This window comes from Acomys russatus, chromosome 8, assembly GCF_903995435.1.
Source record: "Acomys russatus chromosome 8, mAcoRus1.1, whole genome shotgun sequence".
Taxonomy (NCBI): domain Eukaryota; kingdom Metazoa; phylum Chordata; class Mammalia; order Rodentia; family Muridae; genus Acomys; species Acomys russatus.
The window spans coordinates 20,744,661-20,760,492 of record NC_067144.1 but is presented as its reverse complement, the minus strand read 5'-3'; the positions used below and the strand labels follow the sequence as shown (position 1 = coordinate 20,760,492).

Sequence of the window (15,832 nt, the reverse complement as noted above, 5' to 3'; positions counted from 1 at the left end):
TTTGACCTTAGGCAGAATACACGACTTGACCGGCGCGTCTCTAAAGCAATGCTTACATCTGTGAACAAAGTAGCCATTCCTAGTACACAGAATTCAAAATTTAGAAGGCAGTCACCCAATTGTACGTCTTAAAAAATAAAAGCAGCTGAGCCCTAAAAAAATCAGTCAGAGCGCTGTCTACTATGAATTGCTCTACTCGCTTGCATGCATTAACTCACTCGTTTAACCGTCTCAACAATTCTAAGCGATGAGTATTATTTTTTTTACATAGCTCTTATCATTATTTCCCCAATTCTAATGATAAACACATGTGTTGGATTTGCTTACACAGAAACCACACTGATAGAATGAAGCTGCCCAGGAGGATCCTGGCTCCAGAACCTTCGTGCATAAACATCATGTAAAATAGTCTCCACGCACCCTTAAAGGGTAGAAGGGGAACCTAATCACCCAGCCACCTGGAAAAAATAAATTAACAAATCTGCTTAAGGATGGGGGGGGGCTGGGGGGGGCTGGGGGGGTCACACAATTGGCCTGAAAAAAAAAAAAATGACGCGCTGGAGCAACTCACGGCATTCTTTTTCTGGATTCTCTTGTAACACAATGAATGGTCTCCCCCACTTGATAATGATCTTGTGAAGTGTCAAGAGGAAGGAAAAGGGAAAGAGAAGGCCAATTCCCGATCAGTTACTGCTCTTACCCTGCTGCTTGCCTGATCCCTGAGGTATCAAGGGTCCCAGGCCGCGTGCGCGCGCCCTTCACTGCCTCCAGGGAGCACTGCGATGGAAACAAATGCCAGAAACCTAAAGCAGTCAGTTACCCCGAACCCTAACCTCCGGCCCGCGCCCCGCGCCCCAGGCCCTAGCCCGGGCGGGAAAGGCTGTGGGAGTTAAAGGTTTGGTTTTTTGTTGGTTTGTTGGTTTGTTTGTTTGTTTTTTTAAACGCCCCTCAAAGGTAACAGCGTCGCTCCCAGAGGCTTCCAGAAGGGTCACGGCACCTGAGGGGGGAGGGGGGCGCGACTGGGGTTCCAGAACAGGCCCCGGGGCTACTAGGCCTCAGGAAGCCACAGGCCTGGGCCCGGCCGTGGCCGCTCCTCAGGCGTCCGTTTCCACACCAAACCTGAGGGGCCAGGCGCGGGGGAGGCCCGCGCTCCGGTCAGCAGGTCCCGCCAGCCTGTCCCCCCCCCCCAGGTTTAGAAGCCCGGCGTTCCAGCTTCCCCGCCCCCCACCTCTCACCCTCCCCACCCCCCCATCCCTCACCCCCCCCCACGGCCTTCACCCATGCCCAGTCGCCCTCTCAGGTGTGTTACCTCATCTCCGCCCGGCGTTCGTCCACCTCAGCGTCCGACCCGCACAGCACACCGAAGCGCGGCAGCCGCGGCGTTCGCCTGAGCTGTGTGGGTTGCGACGCGGGAATAGGGGCTAAGGGGGCGGGGGGGAGGGGGAGGGGAAAGGGGCCAGGGGCGGGGCGGGGCTCCAGGCGAGGGGCGGGGCATCTGTCTTCAGACAGCCAATCAGGACTCGGGGCGCTCCAAGGGGCGGCCAGGAGCCCTCCGGACAAGAACCCAGGCTTGCCCCACAGGGGAGCTCCTGTCCCCGCGGGTCAGTCGGTGCAGCTGCTTCTGAAGGCGCCTGCGGCGGCGGAGGCTGAAGGCGAAGTGTCTGCCGGGCAGAGGACGAGGATGAATGGGCCAGCCGGACTCGCGTACCTGGACCGCCGCGAGCGGGTTCTCAAATTAGGCGAAAGTTTCGAGAAGCAGCCACGCTGTGCTTTCCACACCGTGCGCTGTGAGTGCGGGCTGTCCGGGGTACCCGGGCTCCTTCCTGGGATGGGAGGGGGTGGTATGGAGACAGACTCCCCGGGATTCTGTCATTCTGTCCCCGAGGCCCTTCGCTCCCCGGGAGACCCGGTGGGTGGCACCGCGATGTACTACCCTGCTCCTAGCCTTGCGCAGGCACCTGGCAGGTCCAGCAGGTCGTTGGAGAACCCTGAGAGTATTTAAGAGAGACTGGCAGACAGGAGCGGAAGTTTTGTGGAGAGGATCTGCAGGAGTGGCTGTGGAGACTAGCGTGACAAGTGGATGATGCAGAAATGGAAAGGTGACAGATGGGGCAAAGGACCGAATGCAGGGCAAAAGTGATGCTTAGTGGCCGCAGGGATGTTTCTTCCCTGGTTTCACTTGTCCTGCTCTTGCCCATGAGGGTTCTCCTTTAGTTTGTTCGTGGGAAGAGACTGTCAGCTAGCTCAATGGTTTGTTATCGCTTCTGGATCTCGGACTTCATGGTCAGCTAAGTAATTATTGATTATCAAATTTTGAAGTGTTGTTTTTTCCCCTCGTAATTACTTTAAAATTTTACCTTCCAAAGACTTCTACCCTTTGGTTTTCTTTTTGTTCTCTAGAGTTTATTTTAATAAGTTATCTTTAATATTGTTGGAAAAGAGGCTATGATGAGCCTTTTCATTTTAGTAATTGAGTGATATGCCAGTACGAAAAATATAGCTTAATTTTGTATGTAAAACTTCTTTTGCATAATAGGCCTCAGAATTCTAGAGCATAAAGGAAGCATCACTGAGTCGTGACCTCTTTGTGTATGTGCATATGTGTGTGAGTGTGTGTTTATGTAATAAATTGTAAAGTATGAATTGTAGATTTTTTTCACATCCTTTCTCCAGCCCAGCTCTTTTTTTTTTTTTTACTGTTTCATTGTTCTACGTTCCTCAATTAATCTGTCCTTTTTCTTACATTCTAAAAACACTCAGTTAAAACTCAATCATCAAAGTTTAAGTTGTAGACAATCTAGTTACAATAACTTAGAGTAAATGCAGGAAGAAGCAATGGCTTTAACCTTCCGGTGATATATTTAAAGTTTATTTTAAAAGGTTTTATTAAGCAAAAACAGCATATTTTGGTGGAATAAATGGGAGATAGTTACTAACAGAAGAACTCCAATGGTGTCCCTTGTTTATTTTGCCCTGGATTACCATCTAGAGTTTTCTACAACGAAACAGTGAGTGCTGTGCAAGCCCTGTGTACTCTCTCTCTCTCTCTCTCTCTCTCTCTCTCTCTCTCTCTCTCTCTCTCTCTCTCTCTCTCCTAAAAGCAAGATACTGTTCTTATCTGATCTCTGGATGCCCTTTTCCCATGGAGCATGTGTTTCTCCTCTTCCTTCTCAGCTATGCAGTAGTATTTTGTTTTTTAAGCTACAAAGTTTAAGATTACCAAGAAGTTATATAGATATAGATATCTTTTGGGAATGTTTACATGTATATGTGTGGGCCTGAGTGTATATACTTACATTATGCAGATGCCCTCAGAGGCCACAAGGCAGCTTAAAGTCTTCTGTAGGAGCAGTTATCAGTGACCTGATGTTGGTGTTGAGAATGACCCAAGTTCTATGCAAGAACAGCAAGGGCTCCTAACTGCTGAGCTTAACTGCTCACCCATCTCTCCAGTTCCTCAGTTGCATATTTTTTTATGACAGGCATATACATTCTCGCAGATACAAATCCAAAATTAAATGAATGAAATACAGCTTTTGAAAAGTGCCTTGCAGGCATTTCAAAGACTTTTATTTATAGTTTCTTTGATTAATTGATTGATAAATTATAGTGTTAGAAATCAAACTCGGGGCCCTTCACATACTAGGCAAGTGCTCTTTCACTGAACTACACCCCCAGATTTACAAAAGTTCTTAAAATGTTAAAAGCATATTATCCAAGTCAGAGTCAAATCCAGCCACAAGAATGACAATAAGCAAGAATATGCAAAAGGCAACGATAGTTTCAAGCGCAGAGTAAGCAAACTTAGAGTCCACACTTAGTCCTGCAGGAGGTATTACAAATGTTTTCAGCCCTTTTCCCCCTTTCTTTATTGATTTAAGTATAATATCAAACAATCTTTTTAGGTTTATTTAAACAAAACCTGTCATTATCCTTGAAAACAGGTTCGCCGGGTGGTAGTGGCACATGCCTTTAATGCCAGCACTTGGGAGACAGAGGCGGGTGGATCTCCTTGAGTTCAAGGCCAGCCTGGACTAGAGAGAACAGGTTCATTTCCAGTGGGACCCTCAGTCTTAATAACTCAGTGAGGAACAGAACTATACAATAGAGAACTGGCCATTTATACAGAGCAGATGAACCCAATTTATAACCAATGCTCAAACCGCTGCTATTTGAAAGAAAGTATTATTTCGTCTCATATACAGGGTACGTTTATACTAATGTTTCACATAAGCCTGGCTGTGAACCCTCGATCTTCACCAAATGTATATACAATGTGATTCTGAGAGCATTCTCTGAGCTTTCAGGCATGGTCTTCATATATGAGAATAGTAATATCTGTGTTTTAGACTCTTTTCTTGATGGGCTGTGGTAGCATTAAAATCCTGGCACAGTATTTAGAACATGGTAAAGAATAAATAATAGTCACCACTAGTTTTTATGAGTCATAGTCATAGATTATGACTCAGGGTCTGGTTCCCAGTACCCATGTGGCAGCTTACAACTATCTCTACCTCCAAACCAGAGGATCCACTGGCCCCCTTAGGCTCCTGCACACAGGTGCACATACACACACAGAAGGAAAACATTCACATACACGAAACAATCCTCTCGTAGTTGTTTCTGTCAGTCACAAGTAATACAGTGTTCTATCTTACAAAAACAGTGGTATTTGTATCTATTTTTAGATGACTTCAAACCTGCTTCTATTGATACTTCTTGTGAAGGAGATCTTGAGGTTGGCAAAGGTGAACAGGTGACAATAACTCTACCAAATATAGAAGTAAGTGGTTCTATATGTTAAGATGAAGAGATCTATTTTTACAGGGTTTCCACTAAATTTCAATTGGAAAGTTTGTACAATTCATATACTGATGATTGGCTAAAGTGATGAATGAACATAAAAAGCAAAATCAACGCATTTCAACCGCTTTTGGCTGAAATAATTTTTAAAATATTTTAATTCATGTAATAGTCTCAATGAATATCAAAGCAAATGAGTTGAAAGTGATAGCAGGGGTAATATTTATAAAACTCCTAATTATAAGTCAGATTCTATACTCTGAACTAGAGATGGTAATGCTTCTTGCCTCATAGTCCTAACTTGTCACTGTAGATGTGTGTGTAAACAAATAGGTAATGTTTAAGTTAGAACATATATAAGATTCAGTGTACACACTTAAATAGAGCAAAATACTCTGCCCAGTGAACTCTTGAAAGGCTTCATAAAACAATCAGCAACCGAGCTGAGGTTTTAAAATACTAGTGATAGGTAGACAGGAAGTACAATTCTCTAGCCACGCAGCATTATGTAAAAGGCTCTAATGCTGAAGAGAATGAGTCTATGAAGTAAGTGACTTGTGTACAGCAAATCAAAGCATAGTGACAATGGAGTAAAAGGACTAGAAACTGAAACGAGACTGGGATCAAATTGCAAAGAAGATTTTATGTTAAAATTTAAAATTTGTACATCATCCTATTGATACTTGTACTAATTTTAAACAGAGAAGAACATGGGTAGTTTTATGGTTGGTGTGAGAGGGATCCTGGAAGTACGTACATTGAACATCTTTTATGCAAAACTCTTGGAACAATAAGTAATTTTGGAATATTTGCAAATATATAATGATATATTTTTGTAGATAGGACCTAAATCTAAAGTACAAAATTTGTTTATCTTCTTATACACTTAGCGTAAAAATAATTTCTGCAATACTAATTTATAACTTTCTACATGCAATGATATTGTGGTATAGACTTTTCCACTTGAGGTGTCACATTTGAGCTGAAACAACTTGCATTTTGGGACATTTCAGATTTTGGAATTTTTGAATTAGGAACACCAGACTAGGGACTAGGCTGAAGCTGGTAGGTTCTGGATCCCTTAGCCAAGCATTTTCCCTGTTTTAAAGATTTTTCAAATGTGTTCAAGTAATGCAGCCAATGCTACTTGCATAAAATACAAGTTTTCTTTGTTCAGTTTTTGGGTTAGAAATTTTGTATTATTTAGGGTTTTTTTTTTCTTTAATAACTGATTTCATCTGTTATAGTGAAAACAACTTCATAATTTTGCGTTATTTTTTTTTTAAACTGGACTTTTTGAGAGATCTTGCCTTTAATTTTATAATGGAATAGTGTGGGTTGGCCAGTCATCATCTTACACAGATCTGTGAATTGGTTTGTCATGGTTAGAGCCACAGCGAGTTTTACCTTCTAGTCTGCTGCCTTTTTCTTACTTTTATAACTCAGTACCGCTTACTGAGAGCCCACAACTCTATCAGACGGAGTCTGCTGCTTCTGGAGCTGTTCTTAGGCTTCTTAAGCACATGTATGGCAGCCCTTACTGAATATTTCTCATTAGTTTCCCTGGGAACTGAAGAAAATGAAAAATCAATTCACTATGACATTAAGTTAAGATACATTAGCTTTTGAAATCCAGCAGTGTCAAGCCTTATTCACTTTATGGTGTTTATTAAGGAACAACCTGAATGAGCCATTCAATTTTATTTTCATTTTCCTATGCTTTTTTTAAAAATGTGTTTTTAGTAGAAAGAATTATACTTTCCATCCTCCCTTTCCTGCCTCCAGCCCCTCCCAGCTGCCTTCTCTCAATCCCCTCTCCTGTCTTCCCTATCCCCAGCCACTCAAAGGAAAAGAAGCCATTTCATTTTAAAAGTGACTGAAAAGCATAAAGATGGGAGTGGGAACTGCTGTCCTGCTGTTTCTGCCTGCAGAAGTACCAGCCAGTGATAACTGGCTTGCCGCGGAACTCCAGCTGGCCTCCTCTTTGCCATACAGGATGCTGGGTTTGCAGATCACCACCCTCCTACCCTCGTCCCTTACATTGCTTCTCTCTGGGGATTCCTCTAAGTACAGACAAACACTATTTTGTCCATGCTTATCCTGCTTGGGGAAGACTTGTGACCCTCCACACCTGATTATGACTTCAACAGGAAGCCAAAATTTTAAGCTAACGACTGTTGGACTAGGCCAAGTTTTCAAACCTAAGGCTTATAAATGTCTGGAATGTAAAACAACAGTGGAACGAAGTAAGCACCACCCTCCAGTCTGCTAGAGATGCCTCCACGGGCATCGCTACCTAACACAAACATAATTAAAAAATAAAAAAAAAATTTAAAGCAAGAATAATTTCAGATTCTGATGGGTTTTTTGATAAGGTAGATTTTTAAATCCCTTCCTGTTTTTTTTTTTTATACTACCAAATAGAATATACAAATAAAAATGAAGACTGTAAGCCAGCTATATACTGTGCATTTATAAGGTTCATAAGCATTTTTAAAAAGAACAAATTATAATGATGGCAAACGTTGGATGAGGCATAGATGGTCTCATACACTGTGCTTAGTGGTTTTTATATATTACCCACTTAATTTTAATCCCTACAACAAATACAAGGAGTTTGCTCCTATTTTATGGAGAAGGAAACTGAGGCTTAAAGGGAGTAAATAATTTACAGAAAAGTATAAAGCTAATTGGTGACAGTCAGGACTACTCCTGTGGGGTGTGTGGCTCACCATATGATCCAATAGCATTGGCTCAAGGACTTTAATGTTCACGGTCTGGAAAAAGCAGGTATTACTATTCCAGTTTTAACTAGGAGGAAGGGGCCCAGAGAAGGGGCATTTTCTCTCCTATAAGTAGCTGACAGAACAGGCCCTCTGAATTCTAAAACCTATTGCTTGACCCTGTCATTCATTATTCTGTCCCAGGGAATCATATCTGCTCACTCCCGTTTGCAGTAAAGTGACCTTGCAAGCAGTTGTGATGGCCATTGCTTGCTCCAAAAACTGTCTGACACTTTCTATATCTGACCTTGCTGGGGTAGCTCAGGCAGGTGGTGGTGGGGAGCTGTTAGCCTGTTGGGATCTGCTCTTCTCCTGTGGGACATGCTTCCAGCTCTCAGTGAGTCTCCCTCCAAGTAGAAAGGAGGGGCTAGGAGGACATAGATGAGTCTGGATATCGAAGAGGCCCCCTGAGCTCTTTCCTGTCCAGCCAGTTTCAGACAGTTTTATTTAAGGGCAGTGCACATAGAGTCTGTACAAATACAGATATCACTAATGTCAAACAGAATAACAAACAAATTGTTCCTTCCGATACGGTGTAGAAGATGAAGTTGAACTACAAATAACATTTAAGAAAAGATTTAACAAAGGAAAAGAGAGATGTCCCTGAGTCCAACCTAGTTTTCTCTGTGTATAAGACCAATAATAACTTATAACCAACTCCTGATGCAAATAAGCATCTGTAAACCAAGAAAGAAAACAGAAACCTACCCAAATCCCTTAGAGGAAATGAGATGTTCTCTTAAGCCTTCTTCAGACTGATTTAGGGCAAATAATACCTTTGAAGGCCCCACCCCCCAAATTGGGGAAAATGGTTAAGTAAGCCAGGGATAGCATTGGTGGTCCATTTTCTAAGTGTTGTGAAATTCCAGGCTTACTAGGAGTCCTTTCTTCTGTAGGTAAGGAGATAGGAGCTGAACAGAAAGAAAGGGGGATATAGAAATGTAGAGGGAGCATAGAACAAAAGGTAGATTATTAAATCTACTCCTCAACTCAAGGCTTTAATTGGTATTCACAAATAAGGTTATTTTTAATTCATTAGTATTGAATTTTGTATATTGATACAAATCATGGTCATGTCAGATACTAGTCTAATTTTATCACAAGAATATATATCCTAGGTCTAATAGATATGATTCTATAGATACATAAGGTAAAATAGTTAAATAAGATCTTCAAAAACCTCAGAGAACTACAGAATATGACATTTAAAGATGTTTTTATTATTCTAAAGATTCTTTGACAAGAAGACAAGTTAACTCCTGACAACACCCAGCCTGCCCCAAAGAAGATGATGAACATCAAAGCACCTCCTTATGGAGTTGGCTTCAAATATGGCAAACCAGCCCAGTGGGCAAAATGTCCTCATTTCTGCTACAGACAGAATTCTGCCTAAAAATAGGCAAGCTTAGATGCAGGCAGAATTGATGGCAGAACTTTGCCAAGACAGGGTAAGCAAGTCCTCAATAGTTCCTGCCTTGCAAATATGTCTGTCAGATATATTGGGGTAGAAAGCGAAAGATGATGCCCCATCGTTATAGAGAGTGTTGGGTGACTGTTCAGGCAGTTAACTGTCTCAGCCATTTTTTTTTTTTTTTTTTTTTTTTTTTCATTTTGGAAGCTGCCAGCCTGCGCTTCCAATTCATTCAGGCATTTAAGTTTTATTTCTTCTTAAGTCTCTGATGGGGCTGAAGACCAGATAGTTTAGTCTTACAGTTAAGCTTAGTTGGTGAGGGGTGAAGATGTTTCTAGATGATTTAAATTAATAGAGATGAGATAGGATAGATCTTGAGCTTCATTTAGAAATTTAGACCCAACAAGACAGGAAAGATGCTTACTTCAAGTCTGCCAAATACAAATAGCCAAATCACTATGAATGTAACGTTTATATAATTCTTGATTGTCTCAATGGTTCTTCCTGCTATATGTAGCTTATTTTATTCATGTGTAATAATATAAATGTATACATTAAAAAGAAACATAATTTTAAAATTACCAACATGTAAATTAATTCCAAATTAAAACCAGATAAAAATTAATTCAAACTGAAAAAAGCATTTAATTTAATTTTAAAAAATTTATTGGTATTAGTGTATAGTGTATAGCTGTGTGTGTGTGTGTATATATACACACACACACACACACTTAAATGTAGGTGTTTTGGAGACCAATGGGAAAGTATTGGATCACTTGGAGCTGAAATTATAGGCAGTTGTGAAGCACCCAACAAAGGAGATAGGCACTAGACTTAGGTCTTCTGCAAGAGCGGTATGTGCTCGTAACTGAGGAGCCATCTCTTCAACCCCATAAGTAAACAGTTTCGAGGGCAGAATTGAGATCCTGTATAGAAGGTATCACATACAAAACCAGGACTACCAGCTCTTCTCTCTAGCTTTGCTAAGAAAGGGGAATCTGAATTTGTCTCTTTCTGGAAGGGGAAGAAGAAATTCCTCAGTGAGCGCTGCTGCCTTCTAGGGTGGGTGTGCTGTTCCTGAGACAGGGATAACTTGAGCATGGGATGCGACTCAATGTTTGGGAAACGTCTGCACAGATAAGTGAACATGTGAGACTTGGAGTAATGGCTGTGTGTCTGATGTGGCAGAGCAGCTGAGGGACCAGACATCAAACAGCCTAAGGATGGTAACCATAGATACCAGCAAAGCAGAGATGCTCACTTAAGCAACTAGGTGAAGGGGCATATAGAGAACAGAAGGATAAGTGAGATTTTATTTCTTCTAATCCAGATTTCTTCTTATTCCAAGAAATAGTGCCTCAAATAAGAGATACCAAGTTACAATGCTTGCTCTTAAGTCCCCATCTTGATGAAAGGGGAGAGTACTCTGGATCCAAAACAGCAGCTAATTCTACTTAGCCCTGCTTTATTGTTTGTATGTAACCATGGGTATATGCTTCATATAAATACAGATTGTTCAATTATAAGTAATCTTTGCCCAACATATCACAATATTATAAAATTATCTCTCTCTCTCTCCCTCTCTCATATATATATATATGAAAAAAATTCATTATTATCTCAGATCATTTGAGCATTCTTAAAAATGGGCTTTGCTATCCTCATTCCAAATCTTTGTTCATCACTGTGACACAGGCTGATGGAATAAGACACGGGAGTTAGGATCAGGATTCCAGCAATAAAACCCTTGCTCTGTTCTGTGTGACTGTGGGCAGAGATATCTTCCCTCACAATGCAGCAGACTAAGCGTCTCAAGGGGCTCTGGTAAAGCATGCATAAGCCATTAAAAACAACAACAACAACAAAAAAGGCCTTTGTAAAGATGGAGTCAGATAATGGAGCTGACCCATAGGTCATGTTAGAGAACTGGAACTTTGTCTTCTGTATCATAGGGAATCACAGCAGTGTATGTAGAGAGGGAATTGAAGTTATTTTCTTGGCTCCTCCCAAAGTTTCCTTTCCCATCTGAATCTACCTAGTTTCTAGTGCTTTAGTCTCCTGTCCGCTGTTCCGCACCTACTAGTTTTTAGAAGTAGAACAACAAGGAAGCTGTTGACAAGTAGCTACAGATACCTCAGAGGTGGTGGACCTGAGGAGGCAGTTAGGTTGGCCTGGAGAGATAAACACTTGACTATTTGTTCCTTTTGCATAACAAGTCATATCTCCATTTCAAAGAGGTTAAGAGTCGTGGATCTGGAATCAGACTTTCTGTGTTTTAATCCCCCTCTGACACTCACTAACAGTGCACAAACTATCAAGCCTTTTGTGCCTCATTTTTCCTCATGTAAAGATAGCAATTGTCTCTTAAGGCTGTTATAAAGATGAAATGAGTTACTACGAGCAAAGTGCATAGGACAGAGCATAGTCCACAGCTACATAAGAACGTTAGGCTTATGGCCATTTTTAAAAACTGTTTTTGCTGTTGTTTCCATATTGGCTCAGGGTGGCTTAGAAGACACTGCGAGCAGCCATGGCTGTGTGGCTTGGAGGGTGAAAGGTGCGTGCTATGTAAGCCTGGCAACCTGATTCAAGCCTTGGAACCCACAAAAAGGAAGGAGAGAAAAGACACAACAAAGTTGTCCTCTCACCACAGATTGCCATGGCATATTTTCTCTCTCTCCCTCCTTCCCTCCCTCTCTCTCCCTCCCTCTCTCTCTCTCTCTCTCTCTCTCTCTCTCTCTCTCTCTCTCTCACTCTCTGGCTTTCACTCTCACTCTCTCTTGCTCTCTCTGGCTCTCCTGCTCTCTCTCTCCTCTCTTCTTTTTCCTCTTTCTCTTCTCCACTCTCATTTCTCTCTCCTCTCTCTCCTCTTTTTCTTCTCATCTGTCTTCCTTCTCTTCTCTCTTTTCTCTCCTTTCTCTTTCCTCTTTCTCATCTCTCCTCTCTCTTTTCTCTCTCCTCTCTGTCCACCCCCCACACTAATTAAAAAAAAAAAAGACACTAGAGGAGACTGTCAGAGGAGTTTCTTGCCAGGCAACAGCTGGCACTACCACCGATGGTGAAGCTTGTGCTCAGACACTCCTCACTTCCATCTTTGTTCTCGTCTTTTCTGTGTTTTTTATGTCCATCCCCACAGTTTTTAAGGCCTCATATGGTACCTTCTGAGGCACGACACCTTTCCCAGTGTCAGTTCTGTGTAGTTCAGGCTCTGTATTTCAGCTGTTATAGAAAGTGACGGCGCAGGCTCTTGTCCTCAACTGAGCCTGTGTCTGAGATTGGCCTTGGACTGCTCCTGTCCTCAGTCTGTTTTCTGTTGCTAATAATACAGCATCACAGCCTAGACATGTGATGAATGAAATGTGTTTGTTTGGCTTACCATCTAGAACTGGGATTGCGTAGGTAAATCTATGCATGTTTTTTGTGGAACTGCTTTCTGTATAGTTACAATCGTTACATTTTACAATCTGTTCCTAGGGCTAATTATGTTAAGCATGTCTTCATGTGCTTATTGGCTAATTGTATTTCTTCTTTTGACAAATGGCTATGTGAATCTATTGCTCATTTTTAGTTGATTTATTGGGATTATTTTGACTATTGAGTTTTTGGCATTCTTTCCTTATCAGTCACGAGTGCTGCAGTTATTGTCTCCTGTTCCACACATTATCTCTCTCTCTCCATCGATCATTTCAGTTATGCAGAATGCCTTTAGATTAAGAAATCCCATTTATCTATTTGGTTTTTGTTTTATGTGCTTTGGGAATTTTGCCCAAATGTGTCTTAGCCAGTACAATATCCAGAAACATTCTCCCTATGTTTCCTTCAAGGCATTTTATAATTTTAAGTCTTACACTTAAGTCTTCAGTCCATTTTGAGGTGATTTCTGTAACCCGGGAGAGGTTGGCATCTAGTTTTATTGTCCTGCCCATGTAGAGCTAATCTTTTAAGTAGCATTTCCTTAAGCTATTTTGTAATGCATATTTTTAGTAACTTTGGTTAAAAAAAAAAAAAAAAAAAAAAAGGGAGAGGGGACTCTAATGTGTAGCCTTATTTATTTTAATAATACATTTTTTCTAGCATACAAGTAGGCTTATTTCTAAACTGTCTTATTCCAATAGTTTATGTATTTTATTTATGCCACTGCTATGCTGCTTTGACTAGTTCAGCTTTTAGCATTTTAAAAACTCAAATTTGTAGTGCCCTGTGTTTTATTAAAAATTATTGACTATTCTGGGATATTTTTAGTTCTCTACAAATTTCAGTTGTAGGATGGATACCATTTATGTTTTGAGAGGAATTGCACTAAATCTATAAATCACGTTGGGTAGTATAGCCATTTTAATAATGTCAGTTTCTCTAACCTCTGGAAGTGGAGTTATAGATGGTCATGAGTCACCATGTGGGTGCTGGGAACCAAACATAGGCCCTCTGAGAAAGCAACAAGTGCTGTCAATCACAGATTAAAGTAATGCTAGTTTTTTATCCTGACCCTTTGAGTAGTGTGGGAATTTTAATAATATTAATTTTTAAAATCTATGGGTACAGGGTATCTCTGCTTTCTGTATACTGCCCAATATCTTATTTTATCAATGTTTCATACTTTTAGCCCATCACCTGTCTGTTTTCTTTCTTTCTTTCTTTCTTTCTTTCTTTCTTTCTTTCTTTCTTTCTTTCTTTTTCAAGACAGGGTTTCTCTGTGCATCCTTGGCTGTCCTGGACTCACTTTGTAGCCCAGGCTGGCCTTGAACTCACAGTGATGCCCTTGCCTCTGCCTCCCAAGTGCTAGGATTAAAGGCATGTGCCACCACCGCCTGGCCATTTCTGGGACTTTGAGTTATAAGTACACATGGATCCATGACAGTTGGTGCCGTTTGTACTGTGCGGATGTCATCAAGGCACTAAAGCATCTGTTACCTGTTTCACTTCCTAATTTGACACCCCTCATCTACCTCCAGAAATTGTCAGCAGGTTTTCCCTCAGCCCGTGTTCATTCCCACCATTTCAACACTAGGTGGTGCCCACGTCCAGATTTTCCAGGAAGCAGGCTGTTGGTGAGTTGTCCTACTTCAATAAGAGAGGGCAAGGTAAGCCCAGATTATACTACATACATCGTGGTGCTCGGTTCAGAGAGAAATCCAAGAGTACGAGGAAAGACTTATCTGTTCCAACAAATATGTCCCTCGGTCCAGGGTGGGCCTGATGCCCCACACACTGTAGACTGAGGTCAGATGGAAGATTCTGCCTAACTAGATACTCACTGTGGATAGACTGAACCTAGGTCTCTGTGTCATGCCTGTGAATACCAATACCACGCTGTCAGCTCTTAGCCCATGCTTCACCAGCACAATACCATGGCCTATGCTGCTATGAGCCGCTTACTGCAAGTGGACTTGTAATGCAGTGACCTCAGCTGCTGTTGGCTGAAAGCGAAGTCACGCAGAATGGGACTGCATGCTTTCCCTTGGAACTGTGGCTATTCACAGATAGGCCTGGAGATGGCACTATTAGTATCTGCCTACTATCAAGTGTCACCAGCACTGACAAGAAAAAAAATCTTATGCTTGTCGTTATGTCCTATTCCTGCTGAGAAAAGACATACAATATGCTTTGCAGCCTGAGGTTGGGGTAGTGTTGGGGAAGGTAGGCTGTGGACACATGAGTCACACAGCTACAAGGACCTGTGCAGCCTTAAGGAGTGGTGGTGGAGCAGATTATGCAGATCAAAACACAAGTCTATCCCACCAGCACACAGATCTCAATCACATACGAGGTTTGATAGTCTTGTCTATGAGCCTTGTGATAGCAATAATATGTGTGCTGACTGAAGGTCGAGAAGAAGGTCGAAGGTCGAGAAGGTGGGAGAAACAGTCTGTTAGCTATGAAGGCTATTGTTTATCTGGGTTGCAGTTGTAGGATACTGCACCCTAGGAGGAGATGAATGTACCCCAAGTTCACACCATGCCCAACAACCGATTGTTTGAGCCCAGAATGGATGCATTCAAAACCCTTTGAGCCTACAACACAGGTCTAGATGCTAGACGCAATCTAGAGTTTCTGTGAGTTCGAGGCCTTCAGTTTTTACTGGGTCTCAATGTGGTGAGTCTGGCACTGTGCTACAAGACAACGCCTTTGTTTTGTTTTGTATCATTTTTTAATTTAAATAATCTATTCAGATTACATCTCAATTGTTGTCTCCCCTCACTTGTATCTTCCCGTTCCCCCCTCCCTCCCTCTTTCATTTTATTCCCCTCCCCTAGGCCTGTGACAGAAGGGGAGCTCCTCTCCCGTCATATGATCATGGCCTATCAGGTCTCATCTGGGTAGCCTGTTTCCACTTCCTCTGAGTGCCACCAGGCCTCCCCACCAAATGGTCAAATAGGGGGCACCAGAGTTCATGCCAGAGGTAGTCCTCACTCTCCACACATCTGTGGAGAATGCGCTGTCCATTGACTAGATCTGAATATAAGGAGTCTAGGTTTACTGCATGCATTGTCCTTGGTTGGTACAGTATTTTGTGTATGCCCCCCTGGGCCCAGATCTGCCAGCTTTGATGGTCTTCCTGTAGGGTTTCAGGACCCACTGGGTCCTTCTATTTCCCCATTCTCTCATACCTCTCTCACATGGAGTCCCAATAGTAAGTCCCAGCATCTGTCCCAATCCCCTGCTGAGGGAAGACTCTCAGAGGACATCCATGTTTGGCTAGTATCCAATTATAAGTGAGTGTATACCATGTGTATCTTTCTGGGTCTGGGTTAATTCACTCAGGATGATCGTTTCTAGTTCCATCCATTTGCCTAAAATTTTTAAGATTTTCTTGTTTTTAATAGCTGAGCAGTAT

The 15,832-nt window shown here is 42.0% G+C and overlaps 1 protein-coding gene across 1 annotated transcript in view; it reads left to right on the top strand.

Annotated features, from left to right (window-relative positions):
* The first annotated feature begins 1,612 nt into the window (after positions 1 to 1,612).
* Eaf2 (ELL associated factor 2) overlaps positions 1,613 to 15,832 on the top strand; it is a 35,106-nt gene continuing 20,886 nt past the window's right edge. Inside the window, exons 1-2 of the mRNA XM_051150547.1 lie at positions 1,613 to 1,787; positions 4,689 to 4,783. Coding sequence (XP_051006504.1) covers positions 1,682 to 1,787; positions 4,689 to 4,783 — 201 coding nt within the window. The 5' untranslated portion in view covers positions 1,613 to 1,681. The remainder of the gene's footprint in view (positions 1,788 to 4,688; positions 4,784 to 15,832) is intronic.